Consider the following 19,163-nt stretch of genomic DNA (forward strand, 5'->3'; position numbering starts at 1 on the left):
ATTGCATTAAATAAATATTTGGTTGTATCACCTTGTGAGATTCTCTCTTGCCCTTTCCTCAAGTATTTGGGTTTGTGATCACCTTTTTGATATTCTTTTCCTCTCATTCCTTGGATGTGTTGGTCAGTTTGAAAATACTTTCTCATTACGATATCTGGGGTTTTTTGCTAGAGCTGGAAGAACCTATTAGAATGTTCTTAATACTGTATTTACTTCGGTGTATGGCATGTTATGGACAGTTTCACCCCTTAAAAAAGAAAGGGAGTGGAGTCAAATTAGGACAGGTCTCCAAGTTCTGCGCTGAGGTGAAAGTCCAGGAATAAGAATCTTTTAGGAATTCCAGGAGAAAACCCATATAACTCTGTATTTAACCACAAATTATAATCATGAAGTGCAAAATGAGATGTACTCGCATAATTTCGGTATCTGGACAGAGGTGCTTGGTGCTGTTTTTGACGCTCCATGGCAGCGCGGGGCCGGGCGGTTCCCGCGCTGGGGACAGCGGCCATCCCTACGGCGACAGCCGGTGCCCCCCCGATGGGGACAGCCCCGTTCCTTGCCTCTTTCCCGGCAGAACCCGTGGGGGCACCTGCCGGCCCTGCCCCACCAGCCAAACTGTGGCCGGGGCGGGGGCGGCAGCGGGAGGGGGTCGGCTCTGCCCCTCCCGCGCACACGCGCGCTCGGCGGCGCGCGGGCAGCGGCCTCGGCGCGGCGGGTGCGCCTGCTCGGCGCGCGCTGACGTGCGGCGGCCGCCGCGAGGCCGGCGGGCGGCGGGGGGAGGGGAGCAGGCCGCGCGCGCTCGCGCCCCGCCGCCCGGCCCAGGCTGTGATTGGTGCAGGCCCGGGCCCGGCGGCCCCGAATGCCAGGCCGCGGCGGAGCAGTCCTGCGGGCCGAGCCGCCCCCCGCTCCCGGGCCCCGGCGCGGCCGCCCGGCGCGGGGACCCGCACAGGTGAGCCGAGGCGCCGGCGCCGGGCCGGTGGTGGGATGGGGACAATGGAGGCGGCTAGGCCTCACCGCAGGCCGCGCCCGAGGCCTGCCGGCGGCGCCGCGGCCACCGGCGGGCCCGGCCGGGGCTGCCGCTCAGCGGGCCGGCGGGACTCGGCCGCCAACGGCTGCTGCCGCGCCGGGCGGGCGCGGGCGGGCGTCGCCGGCGGGCCCTGCGGCTGAGGGGCCTTTTTGGGCGGCCAGAAAATGGCGGAAAACAAGATGTCGGCCGGCGGGGCGGGGAAGGCTGCGGCTCCGCGGGCCGTCGCGCCGCCGGGACAGGGGTTATCCCCGCCTCCCCGGCCACCGCGGGACACTCGGGCCGCGGGGCAGGAGCCTGGCGTCGGCCTGAGACGCGCAGGCGGGGCCGCTGCCCCGAGGGGAGGCCGCGGGGTGCGGCGGTCCGGTTCCTGCGCCCCCGCTGCGGGCGGCATCTCCTGGCCGCTCTGCGGGCCCTTTGTCTCCGCGCCCCCGCCCCTCCTCCGCCTGGCCGCGGCGGGCGTCGCCCAGCCCCGGGGATGGGGCGGCCGGGGCCGCTGCCGGCCGCTTTCCGGCTGAGCCAAGCGGGCGGGGGAGGCTCCGCGCGGGGCTGCCCGGCCGGCTTTGCGGGCCCGCCCGCCCCGCCACGCTCCCGCCGCCCGGCGGCGCGCCCGCTCCGCGAGCACGCGCGGGGGGCCGGTTGCGCCGCGCAGCCCCGAGCCCGGGGCCGTTCCGCGGGTGTCGCCCCTTCCCCGGCCGCGGTTTTTCGGACGGGACGTTTTGTTACCGCCGGGGGTGTCACGTCTAGATGTGAATTTGTCCATTTTATTGATTTCTTTAAAAGCTTTAAGCGCGTTCCGAGCTGTAAGACAAAACGTCATCCATTGGTTTTGTCTGTTATTTTAAACGGATTTAGCGTGTGGATGGTTTTATAGGTGACCACAGCAGGACACTTCAAGGTGGATATTTGACGTTTTAGTACCCAGTCTTCTGCAGAGGGCTCGTGCCGTTCTGCACATCAGTTTATGAAGTGGCCTCTTCTGCTTAAAATCTCTGCCCAAGTAGGGTTTTCTCATTGAATTTCTATTGGTTCCTGCATTAAAAATCACGAGGGGAAAAAAAAGAAAAAGAAAGCCTGAAGTATCTTGAGTGGAGGATAATTCTCTTGTATTTTTATTGAACTTGAATGTTAAGAGATAAGATAATTAGGAAACATCTGGTTTGGATTTTTCGATTACATATAAGCTGATTTATTGTGTCACATTACTCTATATCTGACTTTGGTCCTTTTGGTTTAACTGAAGTGTCATATGCAGCTTACCAATATTTGAAAAACCTGACAAAGCGTGATGTTGTGTTTTGTTTTACTTTATGTAAACGAGACTTAAATATTATTTACAAGAAATCCACTATTTTAAAGGGGTGCTTAAGGATGTGTAAACTCAGGGGATGCTTTGCATTTGAAAGACCACACTGATTGAGATATAACAAAGTGTATTAAAGACATGGTCTTTATGTAGATTTAGTAGGTTGTAATCGGCATTTTGTATAAATATTTTTTTTCTGTGTTATCGAAGTTTTAAATATAACAACAATGGCCAGAAGCCAGCATGTCGAATGAGAGCTTCATTGTACCTCTGGGTACAAAAATGAAACCCTTTTTTTCCTGGAAAGGGTAGAAGTGCCGAGACATTCATATTTTGCCCCCCCTCTTCAAAATCCTTTGCTGAAGATCTCTCAATTTAGGATGTCTTCTGAAAGCTTTCTCAAATAAAATTAAAATATTAATGCTTTTTTATGATGCCATTTTTATGTGAAGGCTAAGCTAAGAATAGACCAATTTATATACACAGAACAATGTTTCTAAGGGCCTGGGCCTTAACCAGTTTTTTAATTGAGCATTGTTATTAAAAACAAGTAGTCTTAGTGGTTGGAAGTTTGGGACTACCTATCTTTGATTTTTAAAAATACCATTTACAGTACTGTTCCTGCCTGGAGACAGACGGGTATGCCTTTTTTTTACTCTAAATTTCACTGCTTGGTCTCAGCTGAGCCCTGTCTAAGGAAGAGCTTTGGCATAAAGAACTGAAATAGGTTAAAATCAACGTTCTCCTGAAGCTGCTTAGAGTGAGAACTGTATTTTTCAAAAAAACGAAACAATAGCAGATAGACACATATTTTAAAACTGCTCTGGCATTTTCAGTTTAGGTTTCATGCAGTTGCTCGTTTTGAGATTTATCATAATGCATTCCTTTCTGGTGCAGGATAGTATGCTGTAAGTTAAATCAATGAAAATATTAATAGCATATCCACTGATATTATTTTATTGGCTAATGGAGTATTTTCACAGTATTTTCTTCTGAATATACAGAGAAGGAGGGGAATTGGGAGCTAAAGCTTGCACTGTGCATGCAAATCTAACTGAGGGCTGATTAAATTTTCCATGAGGCCTTTTGTCAGACTTTTTTAATAGTACAGAGGAGTTCATCCACAGCCACTGGAAAAGAAAATCAGCTTTGCCACTTTTCTTAAATTTAGTGCACTATGCAGCTGTTTCAAAACTTACCTATAATTAAACATAATGTTCAATTGCATTTACACATTGAAATTTATTTTGAAATGTCTGATAGCTAGAAAATTGTGAAAGAATCCAAAAAATCGATACTCCCAATCATGTCCAACGTGTATTTCTTGCTTCTACAAGCAGCTACAGGTTGTTTAAGGCAAAGTTTCTGCTTTGAGATAGTAAGTTACCTGTAAGTAGAGAGAGGAAGTTGAAGATTTAGGCATTTCTTGTGCTTTTTGCTCCTAGAAATCAAGTAATGCCGAAGTCTGTTCCTCTGTTCTAGGCAAGGCAGTAACCAAAGATTTCCATTAAAAAAACATGACCAAGATCTGTTTAGTTGCTTGGTTTCACTCAGGTAATTCTTTTGACTACTGTAGGTCTGCTTATGGATGGAAACATTGTTAGGAGTTGGCTTCACAAAAGCATAAAATAATAAAGTGAATAATACGATGTACTGCTTGCTTTTTTCTTAAAGTTTCAGATAAATCTCTGTTTATCAGTGTGATGTATTCATCTGGTACAGCAAATCAACACAATAACACTATTCAATATAAATTCTGATTTTGCTTTTATTGCAGTTATTTGTGAATGAACTTAACTGAATATGGATCCAGGTGGTGGAAGTCTTGGATTGCAAACACAAGAATCCAAAATGCCTCACACTATGATTATGCAGGATTTTGGTAAACATTTTCATTATTAAACATTAATAAATATAAACAAATTTAAGGTGGTGTATAATATGTCTTTGTATACTTTGTTTGCTGATCTTGAAATAGTCGCTTATTCCAAAATACTGAAATCATTCCAGAAAAAAAAAGTAGTTAAGTCTGTGGCCCAAAGTGCTCCGGATGAGACAGAAGATGTTATCTGCAGTTGAGTGGTTTTGTGGTGCATTTGCTTCTGCTTGAAGTCACATGGACTAGTTGTTCCATCTCCAACATACAGGAGATGGAAATACCATCCAGGACAGGATGTAAACAGCACCCCAGCTTCTGTGTGATTGCCTGGGGTCGCTGTCTCCAGTTTTCCTGTAGGGTATTTAAGTACATGTGGGAACAACAGATGACTCATTACATAGACAACAGTTTACAGATTTAGCTAAATCTGTGTGTTCGCATGTGCTTAGAAGTCTCTCAAGAACATCAGTCTGTACTGATGTAAGAATATGTTCTAAATTGATTTTTTTTTTTTTTAACTAATACTGTTCCTTTTGGTGACAATAATAAATAACCTCAGCAATTTTGAAGGTTTAGAGAAAGGACAGCAAGAAATCTTGACTTTTTGTGTCTCCATTTCTGCATTATGTCAGGAGATGACCTTCTCAAGTATTGAGAAAGGCCATGTCTTTGTTCTAGCATGAATTAATATCCCTCAGAGTGTACCAAAATAATTGCATTTGCAGTACAGTGCTGAATAACTTTAACTTTTTTTTTTTTTTTGTTCTGATGAGAACCCTGGGTCTTCTGTTCATTGAGATTAAAACTGCTATTTATGTGTGTGTTAAAATAAGTCACTGTGCGTTCTTTTTAATGTTTAGAAAAATAGTCTGCAAATGTGACTGGCCAGTCAAGTCTGTTAATGAAAAACAGGTTTCTGCTTCTAGCAATTCCTTGCCATGTGGCAAGTTGTTGGAAATTGTACTATAAATATTGCATACAACTGTTTTTACATTTTAATCAAGGCCCATGCAGTCTAAAGGATGAGAGTTCTTTATTGTAACAGTGATTAATGTATTGTTACCACACAGTATCATGCAGGAATTCTGTGAAGGTGCAAATTGCTGCTGTAATCAAACGTTTTCTAGCTGGAACTAAAAGATGAAATTGCAAACTGGCCTTGAGTTTTTAACATACCAGCATTGTAAAACCTAAATTTGGGGCAAACTCCAGATTATGACTTAAGGAAGTGGCATGTTTTATTTTTTCAGTTTAAGGAGTGCAGGCTGCTTTGAGTAGTCTTTATTGGGTGAAATGCAAAATGTGGATTGTTGAGAAGTAACAGCTTTGTACATACTTATCTATACAATTATTCCATTCCTTAGATAAACTAATTGCCAGTGCAATAATTTTAACCTTTTTCTCCTCATTCATAATTGTTTCACAGTGGCTGGAATGGCTGGTACTGCTCATATTGATGGAGACCACATTGTTGTCTCAGTCCCTGAAGCTGTCCTAGTGTCTGATGTTGTTACCGATGACGGAATAACTCTCGATCACGGCTTGGCAGCTGAAGTTGTCCAGGGACCAGACATCATCACTGAAACTGATGTTGTAACAGAAGGTGTAATTGTTCCTGACTCCGTTTTGGAAGCTGATGTTGCTATTGAAGAAGCTTTAGATACCAGTGATCATGTTTTGACTTCTGATCTAATAACAGAAACAGTTCAGGTTCCTGATCAGGTGTTTGTGGCTGACCTGGTTACGGGTCCTGATGGACACTTGGAGCACGTGGTGCAAGACTCTGTGTCAGGAGCCAACTCGCCTACAATGGTTTCAGAAGAAGTTCTTGTGACGAACTCTGATTCTGAAGCAGTCATCCAAGCAGCTGGTACTGTTCCCGGCTCCACGGTGACTATAAAAACAGAAGACGATGATGACGGCAAAAGCACATCTGAAGACTACTTAATGATATCTTGTAAGTGAAACAAAGGTAGATATGAACAGGAGATTACCTGAAGTAGAAGTGGTCTAGTGGGCAGAAGTTACTCTAGCTGGACTCCTGCTGCTTTCTGCACTGGAACTCTCAGTAGTATCTGTTGCCCTGTTAATTCTTGGTGTTGGGATTTGGGTTTTCTTGATGAGAAGACTGTTATCACTAAGAAAGAGAATGACATTCATGCTGTTCAGTGAATGATTATGTATTTTTGTGTTTCTGAAATTAGATATTCCTGAAAATTAAGAAATACACATTGGAAAGTTAAACGTTCCACATATTTTGAGTATAGTACTTTTTAAAAAATATGCAGGTATGTTACCATGCTATGTAGATTTGTGTGAAAATGACAGGTTTACTCAGAAGAATCTAACAAAGAAATAGGCTTTTAAGATATCTGACTCCTGAAGTTTTCTCTTCTGTATCCACAAAATATTGTTTGTTTAGTTCTGCTAAAAATTATAATAGGCATTTTTTTGTATGTTGTGCTGTTCTGGACTGAACTTGACATTAAGGGCTTGGTTGTCCTTCTTAACACTGGCAGTGGCTGCCCATTTCAGTTTCCACACATTCAACTCTGTGGAAACTATATGGTCCTATACTGCTCGTTGAGTGAGAGCTACTGACAGGGCTTTAGGCAGACTGTGTTTCTTTGGCGGTTAAATTATACTCAAGATACCAGTTGTTACTGTTATGCACATTGGATAAAATGTATGAGAGTTCATTTGAGATTTTTGACTTCTCCAAATTAATTATTGAAATGTGAGTAGGTCAAAGCAGATTTTACTTAGTCAGAAGCAGTATGTTAAAAAAAATGGCAATACCAAGTGTGTCAGTATCAGTCTGTTCACAGCAAGCTGCATTTATTAAAAGTTTCAAAGCAGAGGACATGTCTGATTAGAGATTATAGTGATTTCAATATTTTGTAGCATTTGTGTCCCTTATGCAAAATATCTTTTTGGTATTCAATATCCAGTAATGGGTTTTTTTCATCATTCTATCATTACTGCAATGCCATATGTTACTAATAGAAGTCAAAAAAACCTCAGTCCAAAACCAAAGTAAACCTACAACATAGAAATTCCTGTGTGTTTGTAAATGAAGGAACACCATTCTTACAGTCAGTTGTTTCACTGAAAAAATTCCTCCTTTCTGACAGAGTACTTACGATGAGTTGTATTCTGTAACTGCGGTATTTCCAACTGCACCTTTGTAATTGTAAGTAAAGTCATCTTTGGAATTCCTTCTCCGGTAGATAAGTGTGGTTACTAACGATGAGTGCGGCTCTTAGGCCAGACAGCTGTGGCTGATCCGTTTATAGTTTGGGTAGGTGCTCTCAAGCCTACCAATGGCTTTTGCAGTGTTTCAAAGCCAGTTTGAGACCTGGTTCTCAGCAAATTAGATTTTTATATCTGTATAATCATGATGTGCAGAGTAACCACAGTTGGAAGCTGCACTGTTAATCTAGAATTTTAGGTAATCATTTTAGACAAACTAAGTCTCTTGCCTCCTCTAAGTTTTGAGGCTGTTATGCCAGCTTGAACCAACAAAGTGTCTGCTATTCATTTTTATCAGAAAAAATGATTCAGTCTTATGAATTTTGTTTCTTTGTGGGGTTTGTTTAGTGGTTTTAAATTAGCCTTAAATTTGTATGTTTATGAAGATAATCTGTTGCGTAGAATAGATAAATGCCTCAGTTTATCAAGGAGTTTAAAACCCATTATATTTACATATATTTTTTAATTAAATGTTCAGTAAATATTTTTAATTTGATGGTATTTATTTTGGGGTTCATGTATAGGACTGTTTAATTTTTTTTATAATGTAATGATAGTTTTGAAGAATCTCAACATATTTAGCATCTAAAAAGAGGGGAGATAAAGTGACAGATAATGCCTGTTGGGAAAACATGTGGAACACATTTTGGAAACTTCTAAAATACTACATTTTTAGGATGTGAAGTTGAGCTGAGTGTGGAATTTTAACTTATCTTACTCTTTTGTTGGGAGTTACGGTTTAAATATCCTGAAAGGTGATTTTTCACCACTTTGAGCTGAAATTCTCATGTAGATATTTTATACGCTTTTGGTAATTATATTTTTGTGTAAACACTATTTGGAAAATAATATTTGTCTTGATAGTTGTATAAACTAGCTGTGTATGATTTTGTAATTGAAGATTTTAACTAGAAGATTATTGCCACTCCACTATCTCAGTGCAGATGAGTTCAGCTTTTTAAAATCAGCCTTGCAAGTAGAAGACTTAGAAGTCTTTTTTTTGGTACGTTCACAACACACGCCAGAAGGCCTGATTAAAAGGGACCTGTTAAAAAGGAAATTAATATAAAACAAATGTATCTAGTGTGACACTGAACCCAACCCATCTCCTAGCGAGGTGGGCAGATGATGAGCAGTACATCCCGTGTTGCCAGGGAGGAGTTGGCACCCGTGTTACTGAACGCCTGCCCTTTTTTGTTTTTCAGGTTTGCGATATTCAGAGCCCCGGCGGATTGCCAGCCCCCGATCCCTGCGCTGGCCCTGCATGCACTATGCTGGTGACCCCACACCCACAGCGAACAGCTGGAGCTGGCCTAGGGTAAGGTACCGTGCCCCCGCCGCCGCCTTTGTAGTGTCTTACAGTAGTCTTTGCTCAACGTTTGAATAGTAATACTCCTATACTGTAACCTACGGGATATAAAATAAGTATATCGGACATTAGAAAAAGATGAGAAACTGTAAAACCACGGGACTTCTCTTGCCCTGGTGTTATCCCTGTGGGCTCCTCTGGTGGGTGTGATATCACCAGCATAGCGCGGGCTGAGGCATCACATGAATTGGGAGCTGGCAATCCACGGTGAATCTGGACATCACACACCTGAAAACAGCCAAGCGAGGTAAGTTTCAAGTTGGAAGCGTGCTGAGTTTTCCTTTAAACCTTGTTTATTCAGGAGGATTCAGCATATATTTATAAAAGTTCTCTGTTGTGTTTTTTCAGTTAATTGTAAGTGATGAGATAATACTATGTGGTATTTCTGGTAGATGAGTTAGATCTGGAAGACACTTTCATATTCCGTAGACATAAAGTAAGCATTCTTGTTCCTGGGAACTATTATTGGGCAAATTAATCAGATAATTTAGCACTGGTGTGTTAGCGGTCTGTGATTGAAGTCATCATACTTGGAGAACAGAATATTTTCATGATCTATTTTTTAAAAAAAGGCTGAATACTCTGGAACTCCACAAAGATTACATGTCCTGCTGTGTTGATTGTTTTCCCCTTACCTAAACCTATTTAAAAAATTGATTGGCACTATGAAATTTACTTCATATAAGACAGCAATTTAAGCAATAGCAGTTGCTGATTCAGTGTCTGGTGTTGCTGAGGTATGTGAAACAAAAGGCAACATCTTACAAATGGCAATCTGTATCACTGTCATTTTCCCAATCCGGTTTATATTTTTCAAATTTTATTACATATTGCTTTTCGTTTTTTAGAAAAGTGATTCCAAAGGCTCTGGATACACAGGTTTCCTGATACATTTCCATTACTTTTGCTTAAATTGTACAGACTGAAGATCTTTGAAAAAACACAGGATGGTTAATGGTGTGGGAGTAACCACTAGTTTTAAAAATAATGAGTTTGCCCCTCTAAGCCAGGGCTCTTTTTTTTTTTTTTTTAAAGGATATTAAAGATTTGGGGGCTTTACTTGAATTGGTAAAATGCAGCATGTGAGCATACATGCTGTATTCATGTATTTTACTTAATAATTTTGGCTGAAAATATTCTTACAAAAAGTGAAAAATGTATCTTTCTTTTAGTTCATGTAATCTTTGTTATATTGCAATTGATGTCCTGGTAAGGCAACTAATCTAAAATTGTGTGTTTATTATTTCACTAGATATATAGTTGTTTACAGTCATTGTCACCCAATACTAGTTAAATGATTGGAAATTTGTGCCGTAAAAAAAACTTATCACATGTATGTGATTACTCCACTGTTTAGTAGGAAGTTGCTATTGTTAAATAACCTTCTAGTATGGAAATAATCACTGTGTTAATTTGATACTGGACTATGTTTTATAAAATTTATGAGTTTAGAAACAGTTGATGATACTTGAGTTGCAGATTTGAAAATAACTCTACTACCACCTACCACTTCTAAAATTACAGTAACAGCTTACAGTTAGTGATTTCTTCTACCCAGCCTTTAAATATTATTTCTCGGTTTCGGCAGCATGTCTAATCATAAAACCGTACATGTAATCACTCCTGCATTGTACTATTAGTTACTTCCTTCAGAGGCTCACACATGCAGTTGAAATGTTCATTGTGCAAAAACTAAATGTATGCGTATCGTTTTGAAAATCATGGATAAGAAACTTTTATAAATGTTAAAAGCCACGCAGAAAAGAAAATGGTCTTCAAAAAATGAAGACATACTAAATGTATGGGAATACTTTTACCAAGATAGGTATCTTGTAGTGTCTTCCCTTCTTCTGTTAATGCATAATCCTCTCTTCTAATAACGTATTTCTGGTAGCATGAAAAATTTGAGTTAGCAGATGCAACAACACTCCCATACTGGATATAAGGATGTACTGATAACCTGATGCTGGAAACTGGACTGTCCAAGGAATAGGGCAACTCCTCTGCCAGGGCTTCCTGGGCTGTGCTGCTCTAGTTTTGTCCTCAGTTACTTCTTTACTTTTCTGATACAGTCTAAGATTTGTGAAACAGAGGTCAGGTTCCTCAGGGTGGGGGTGGAAAGTGGCGTTACTTGGACAGGCATTTCCGTGGAATCCTGTCCTAGTATGCACATATTTCATTATGTACGCAGTAAATTGCACCTTCTGTGGATTGTATTAAATGCAGATTTTGCTACGCTTTGTGGAATTGCTCCATTCAGGGGACGGTGGTGGGTGTTTAGCGCTGCCCAGATCTGTGGTGGCTGTTGCACAGGAGCTCGTTTTATCCACTGAGAAGTGTCTTGGCAGTACGTATGTCACGAAAGTCCAGTGGCCTCCCTATTGGCAATTTGGGTGTATATGTAGACATCTGTGTGAATACCCTTTTTACCAAAATAGTGTTGCTTCTACACTTTTTTAATAGTTTGAATGTAATTTTTGTGGTATAAATAAAAGGAGCATTTTGAATATATAGACGAGATGATCAGAGTGACTGGGTTGTATACATGAAGAATGAGAAGTCGTTTTCACATAGTAGTAGTTGGACTTTTCACTGTATTGTTTGATGAGCTGTATATTCCACAGTAATCTTTATTGATTCATATGTTTTCAAGTGATAAAGTGGATAAAATTATTTCGTCTAGGGGGAAGATGTAGTAAAATTTTTGATGCAAACTTCTTTCGCTGGGAATGTTCTCTGAGTCATCACTCTTCAGAAAAGTTTCAGCCACTATATTTTAGTCAACAGTATCTTAGAGTAGTGAAACTTCTTGGGACTATTAGATTTTAACAGGCAATTCTGGGTTAATTTTTAACATTTTTTGGTTGAAAGTTTCATTTCACTTATTGATACAGTTTTGCTTTCTAAGTGTAATAGTTTCAGACATAACCAATTGCTGCATTCTCTTTGATAAGCTCCCTCTTGTGTTCTCCATTCTCTAATTCTTGCTGCGTTTCCTGAGTTGCAGTAAAGCGATTGCTGAACTTCTGGAATCTCTGTTAAGTATCTTGAGATGAACTGTGTTGTAAAGGCTATTTATGAATGTAAACCTTTACTGTGCATGGGGATAATGGTGCAGAAAATCATGCTACTGATTACTTCGACTATTAAAAAAGTTGTTTGAACCTCATCTTTATTCTCCTATCTTTACAGTGGATGATGTTGGAGAAAAGTTGGACCATATAGGAAGCACTCCTTTGAAAATTAGTACTGAGGTGACAAACGATGATGTTGCTAAAGATGACGGGTTTGGTTCGGAAGTTATCAAAGTGTACATATTTAAAGCTGAGGCTGAAGATGATGTCGAAATAGGTACTTTTAAAATTCTGTGAATTCTTTCAATAGTCTGAAGTATTTCAGGGTCTTTCTGTTTGTTCTTAATTTCATGTAATCCACTGACTGCAACATTTTGTAGAATGTGACAGTTATGGAGGCTGCCCGTACGTGGCAAATACCGGCTGTGTATTAGTCTCAAGTTCTCTTTTGAATAGCAGTATTTATTTTCAGGCAACCAAAGCCCAAATGTAGAAGTGCTGGGGTGTCTGCAGCCGTTTTTCAGCTGTTTCTTTCTCTGACATCTTTTGCAGTGTGATACAGTGTAGATTTTGGAGCCTGTTACTCAAGTCCTTCACTCGGTTGCCAAAATATCAAACTTGCATAATTTTATGACAGTCATGGATGTCAAAACATTTAGTTGGAGTTTTATGAAATAGCTTTGTTGTAAATAAGAAAAAAATACTTAAATCTGCAATTAATCTTACCAGTGGCTTTTTTTACGCTTACTTAATGTGTTTAACTTCTTTTCGTTAAAGGTGGGACAGAAATTGTCACAGAGAGTGATTTTCACAACGGGCATCCTGTAGCTGGAGTCATTGAACAAGGAGGTGTTGGTAGAATGCAGCGAGAAAAGATGGTTTACATGGCTGTTAAGGACTCTTCTCAGGAAGATGAAGATATTAGTAAGCATAATAAGAAACATTTTTGGTTCTCACGCAGTTTTGTACAACAATATAAACATCATATTCAAGGACTTCTTTAATTTTTCTGCCTGAAGTAGTAGAAAACTAAGCTCATCTTCCCTATAAATAAAGAGCAGGCTGTAATTATTTTAAAGTGATGTGGATAAATGCACTTTGTGCATACCGTATGCAATAATTTTGTTATTTATATTAAACTTAACATGTCCATGGATGAAGTTAATGAGGTTAGTCAAGTTTCTCATTTTTCTGTTTTCCTCCTGTGAAGTGCCTTGTTTAATCAGCTTTCTGGCAAAGTGGCAAATAATGTTGTCAGTTGTTAATTTATAAGTTTGTATATTTGAATTTATGTTGGGTTTTTTATTTATTTATATTTATCAATATGTGTTTTTTCTGTTTAAGGAATTTCTGAATAAGCAATGATCCCCTAAGGGAAGGGGTGGTTCTAAATGCCAAAGGAAAGAAGTAATTTGTAATGGGTATCAGTCAGTGTGAGAGCAGATTAAATGAAGGAAAAATTAGGATGAGCAGATTAGAATTAAAGATGTATTATTCTCCTTTAATCCAGGCTGTGCTGAAATAGCAGATGAAGTTTATATGGAAGTTATTGTAGGTGAAGAAGAAGCTACATCACTTCCAGACACACAGCTTGAAGACTCTGGCGTGAACAAAACTTTTGTCCCTGTTGCTTGGGCTGCTGCCTACGGTAGGAATCTGTATCCCTGTTTTCTGAAAATCCCTTCCGTTATTTTCTCCCTAATCTGTCTTCCAGAATCTCTGTGCAAACATGATAATCTCTCACCTTTCCCTGGGGGTCTGGAGCAGCTCCTGTGATCTCTTAGCAGTGTCAGTTAGTGGAGTTGATTAAGCGATGTGAAAAGTGATTTTGACATAATTCATGACCTTTGACATATAAGGTCCATAGGTTTTTTGGAGTTCAAGATGAAGAAAACAATTCCATGTTTACGTTGGTGTTTTTTTTCCAATACTGGCCTGTCAAAAAGAGATTAGTAGTTGATTGTCTTGCATGTAATGAACAGACTGCTCTGTGTTGGATTTGATGAAGTAGAAAGGAAAGCTGTTGAAAGAATTCTTACTCTGCTCTTGATTCTGGCTCAGATTTACAGAATGTGTGGGGTTTAATAGTTGTTTAAGTTGGCTGTTGAAGATTTTACAAAAAACAAGCATGGCCTTAAGTATTTTACATTAGCTAGGAGGAAGGGGAAGAAACTTTACACGTTCATTCCTACTATTCCCTTTTTAAACACATTCCTAATAATTTCAGTTTATATACCTTTTTTAAACCTGCTAGTCCTTCAGGTTAGAAACAACAAAAAAAGGCAATCTGTCCTCTGCAGCCACGCTTCAGATAGTAGAAGTGTCTTATCAGGATACATTGCAAATTCTAAATATTCTTTTATTTTGTATTTATTATTTTCTCAGATTTTGACATTTTAATTGTATATTAAGAGGGTATCAGGCCATCCATAGTTTACATTAGTCAGTTAAAATTCATTGGTGTAATATGTCTGAGCATAGTAGTTGGGCTGATAATTTGGTTTAGAACCACAAAGTCTTCTCCGTCTGCCAGAACTGTGTAGTGCATAGCAGCTGGTAAGGTGTAAGTCATCTTATCTGCCCAGTTCTCCAGAAAGATAAAGGACTTCAATCCCAAGAACAAATGGTGGATTTCAGATAACCTTGTTTCTCCGTTGGTATTCAAGGTTACTGATGAGGTTAAAAGTTTGCAGGGACAGGGGTATTAATTCTGAGGAGCAGGGGAGTCAGCATGGTAAGCATGCAGACACAGCTTTAGTGGATATTAACTGCCACAAAGATGTGGTTTTATTTCCTGGGGCTCATAATTGCAAAATACTGAAGTGATTGTGAGCTGCACGCCTCAGTTTGGATAGAGTTAAGCTGTTAGTTATTAGCTAAGTTAGCTTTCTCTCATTATCAGACTTTAAAAGCCATCACCATAAAAAGAATTTCAATTTATAATGATTAAAATACCATTTTCTGCAGGAGACGAAAGAAGGCTACCCAGAAGATACGAAGATGGTCAAGCGGCAGGTAAGAACATGTGACTGCCCTTGGTGCAGCATTAAAACTGACTTTCTGTCTTCAAAAGTATATACATTTATTTGTTAGTTATCCTGATCAGTGGATGCAAAAAATTACCCATAACGTAGAAATTGAAGGACTCCACAGACTTACTCATTTGAAATGAAGACAATTCCAGATGTGCTGTAGGCATGCAGAGGGGGTGGGAAAGTTGGGAGGATCTGCCAGTTTTTTAATATAGTTTTGGAGTCAGAAAAGAGATAATGCGGTTGTTAAGAACTGAAACCAAGTTAAATCAAAGGAAACAACCAGCATAGCTGATAAGAAAATAATGTCTTGAGAAGTATGAGAAATCAAGGAATATATTTGAAAATTAATTAATGTTTAAGCAATTATCTTCTAGACTTCTGCCAAAAAAAGAGATAGATAGTGCTTTATATTGGCACTCTTTTTTTAATACGTATATTCCTTGTAGAGGAATGGTCAATATTGTAGTTTTTTGGAGTAGATAGGCTGCTGTGCAATTCCACTCATCAGTCCCAAAGAAAAGCGTTGTTTAAGGTTTTTTATGGTGTCTAATTTTTGTTTCTAGGAAATAACTTGGATACACGATTAGAAAACAAAAACGGTAATGCAACACAATACCTGCAGATTTGTGATAGCATTAGCACTAATAGAGTGCTAAAACAAAAAACCAAGAAAAGGAGGAGAGGAGAGGCCAGGCAATGGCAAACAGGTAAACACTGTGCGGTGATGCTTGTTGTCATGGAGTGGCACTTACTCCTGTACTATTCCTTTTTTTTTTTTTAAAGCTGGTGCAGAATTGAAAAATCTAAATGGTGATTTGCGTATTTCCTGTGTCCTTCCCCCCTCCAATTCTATGTGTAGAAAATGTCATAATTTTTGCTATTCAAAGTCAGTTTGCTTAGGCCTGATGCAGTTCATTTGGATTTTGCAAGCTATTAAAAAGTAAGCATGGATATATTCACTGCACAGATGATACTACTGATCTGTTTGAGTAGTTTCGAAAACAAAGCTATGTAAACTATAGGTGCTGTGGATTGGTTGTTTTTAAACTACTGAACCATTCTCTGTCTGCTGCCAGTGTAAGTGCATGAATCTGAACAGCAGTTGGCTGATTTAAAACTTCTTAATGGGTAAATTTGTTTCCTTCATAACTTGTTTTTGTTTGTTTAAAAACAGCTGTTATAATAGGTCCTGACGGACAGCCCTTAACAGTTTACCCTTGTCATATTTGTGGGAAAAAATTTAAATCCAGAGGATTCTTGAAAAGGCACATGAAGAATCATCCAGATCATATGATTAAGAAGAAATACCAGTGCACAGACTGCGACTTTACAACTAACAAAAAAGTAAGTTTCCACAATCACCTGGAAAGCCATAAACTTATAAACAAAGTTGATAAAACCCACGAGTTTACAGAATATACAAGAAGATACAGAGAAGCGAGCCCCCTGAGTTCTAATAAACTAATTCTGAGGGACAAGGAGCCCAAGCTGCACAAGTGCAAATATTGTGACTATGAAACTGCAGAGCAGGGGCTGCTCAACAGACACCTGCTCGCGGTTCACAGCAAGAACTTCCCTCACGTGTGCGTGGAGTGCGGGAAGGGATTCCGGCACCCGTCGGAGCTGAAGAAGCACATGAGGACGCACACGGGGGAGAAGCCGTACCAGTGCCAGCACTGCGCCTTCAGGTGTGCCGATCAGTCCAACCTGAAAACTCACATCAAAACCAAACACGGGACTGATCTGCCCTTTAAATGTGAGCACTGTCCCCAGGCGTTTACAGACGAAAAAGAACTGCAGCAGCACATGGAGTTATTTCAAGGGCATAAGACTCACCAGTGTCCACACTGTGACCATAAGAGCACTAACTCAAGTGACCTGAAGCGACACATTATTTCGGTTCACACAAAGGATTTCCCTCACAAATGCGAGGTATGTGAAAAAGGCTTCCATCGTCCGTCGGAGCTCAAAAAGCATAGTGAGACCCATAAAGGTAAAAAGATACATCAGTGTAGACACTGTGACTTTAAAACATCAGATCCCTTTGTACTTAGTGGGCATATCCTCTCAGTTCACACCAAGGACCTGCCTTTTAAGTGCAAAAGATGTAAAAGAGGATTTAGGCAGCAGAATGAACTTAAGAAGCACATGAAGACCCACAGTGGAAGAAAAGTCTATCAGTGCCAGTATTGTGAATATAGCACGACGGATGCGTCAGGCTTTAAACGACACGTAATATCAATACACACGAAAGACTATCCACATAGGTGTGAGTATTGCAAAAAGGGATTCCGTAGACCTTCTGAAAAAAATCAGCATATAATGAGGCACCACAAAGAGGCCATAATGTAATAAATGATCTCCAGAAGGAAGCAATTTAGAAACTGTGATATGCTAATTGGGGACAAAAAAAAAATATCTCATGAACTGTTTCTCCTGGTTTCAAAGCTTGATATTAAATCATAACTTTACATTCTTTGTATTAAAAGTCTTAAAAGTATTAGGGTTGACAGGGATCTCATAGCCCTATGATTGTTGCTTATCAGAACCTAAAGAGCACTAGAGAATGCGGAAGGATGGATGAATGTCTTAAATTTGCAGAACGATGGATGAATGTCTTCAGATCAATAGTATTACACGTTGTTAAGCTGTAGAAGACAAAAGGAAGCGGATTGTGTTACCCATTGTGTCCGTAACAGCACTTGTCTCCAATATGAAAACAGGTCAGGTATATGGTGGGATTGTTTGCAAAGGCAACCGAGTCCAGCTGCGTGTGCAGTTTGAGAGTCTTAGTCAGTCACTTGATCATAATGTTTTTAAATAGTGCCTGGAAGTTAAATTCCAGAAGTGGTCAGATTTGGGGGGATTGTCTGGGGTTTTGTTGGTTTGGTTTTGCTTTTCTTTTTTTTTAACATTTCATTAGGAAACTGTTGTGTTTCCTTTATTAGTTTAGGTCCAACAAGAATTTTTTTTCATGGTTTTCAAAGCTGCTAACCTATTTTATTGCAGGATCTGATGTTTAAAACACAGCATTACGTTATGATCTCAAAGGTGGTGTTCTGGTGCTAGGATTTAAGATGTGTATGTATATAATTTCCCTTTTTTATCTGAACCTACAGTTGAATGTTGTTCAGTATGGCACATATAACAAAGTGAACTTTGAATTTGACGTTTTTGTTTTTAAGGATAAAATGAATGCAGCTCGTAGTGTTGTGATCAACACTAATTCTTTTTCTCGCTACTTTAAAATCTTCTCTAAAGAGAATATTTAAAACAAAGTTGAAAAAAGTAGGGGTTTTTTAATTAAAATTCAGAGTACTTAGAAGTTCCTTAGGGCAGTGTTCTTAACAGGTATGACTATTATCGTCCTACCACCTAATATGAAATTTTCAATATAGACATACAATTGCACCTTTTAATCAATTCTTAAAAAAAAAAAATCTATACCATACTATAAACGTGCATTTTCAATCTGTAAGAAAGTATATATGCAGTATTTAACCAGAAAAACATGCTGCCACTAGAGTTTGGAGGTGGATCTTGAGTTTACAGTGTATACATTTAAAATATGCATCCCTTTAAACCAAGCTTTGTGTTAGCATGCTGCAAATCAAATGGCGCTTAATATAACAAGCTGGTCTAGGGCTATTTAATGAAAAACCTGTTCATAAATGTTATGCATATAATGTGTATTTTTTACTTTTTTAGTTGCTTCATGTTTGCACACAGCTGTTCACATGATAAATTGTACCTTCATGCTATATTGTGGCTTTGTGTTTCAGATAATGTTCATGTTTTGTTTTTGCACCAGATGAGAATCAGTTCTTTGAGAATAAATTTTTTTTTATATTTCTAAACTTCAGAAAGTTAAATTTGGGAAATCTCTTAGAAAAATACGTGTTTTATGTGGCTGTAAAAATGATGTACACGCTGTAAAATAAGATTGTCACTGTTATGTGGGATTATTATTTCTAAATGTGTTACTCATCGTAACGGGCATACAATAAAACGCATCTCTTGCACTCCAAATTTTTTGGAGTTTGCTTTTCATTTATGGTGTTTAGGAAGGTCTCATTCTGCATGGATTTGCCTAAGATTTTTCATTGCATTATTCACTAATTAATATGTAATAATATTTCAGGTAAACAGGTTACTTGAGGTGTCTTTATCAGACTGTTGGGGTGAGAGTATTGGGTTTTTATTTGCCTAACCCCTTAAAGTTAC

At 39.7% G+C, this 19,163-nt stretch overlaps 1 protein-coding gene across 2 annotated transcripts; it reads left to right on the forward strand.

Annotated features, from left to right (window-relative positions):
* Window positions 1-734: 734 nt before the first annotated feature.
* ZNF711 (zinc finger protein 711) lies at window positions 735-18,968 on the forward strand. Of its 2 annotated transcripts, none has more exons than XM_065077850.1 (9): window positions 735-949; window positions 4,108-4,212; window positions 5,636-6,166; window positions 12,023-12,181; window positions 12,682-12,828; window positions 13,415-13,552; window positions 14,872-14,919; window positions 15,503-15,646; window positions 16,114-18,968. In XM_065077850.1, the coding sequence occupies exons 2-9, from the start codon at window positions 4,134-4,136 to the stop codon at window positions 17,289-17,291; spliced, it is 2,424 nt and encodes an 807-aa protein (XP_064933922.1). In that variant the 5' UTR covers window positions 735-949; window positions 4,108-4,133; the 3' UTR covers window positions 17,292-18,968. The 2 variants fall into 2 exon arrangements, with proteins under 2 accessions (XP_064933922.1, XP_064933923.1); XM_065077851.1 differs by having other exon boundaries at window positions 15,503-15,538.
* Window positions 18,969-19,163: the final 195 nt, after the last annotated feature.

This window comes from Columba livia, chromosome 12 (genome assembly GCF_036013475.1).
Source record: "Columba livia isolate bColLiv1 breed racing homer chromosome 12, bColLiv1.pat.W.v2, whole genome shotgun sequence".
Taxonomy (NCBI): domain Eukaryota; kingdom Metazoa; phylum Chordata; class Aves; order Columbiformes; family Columbidae; genus Columba; species Columba livia.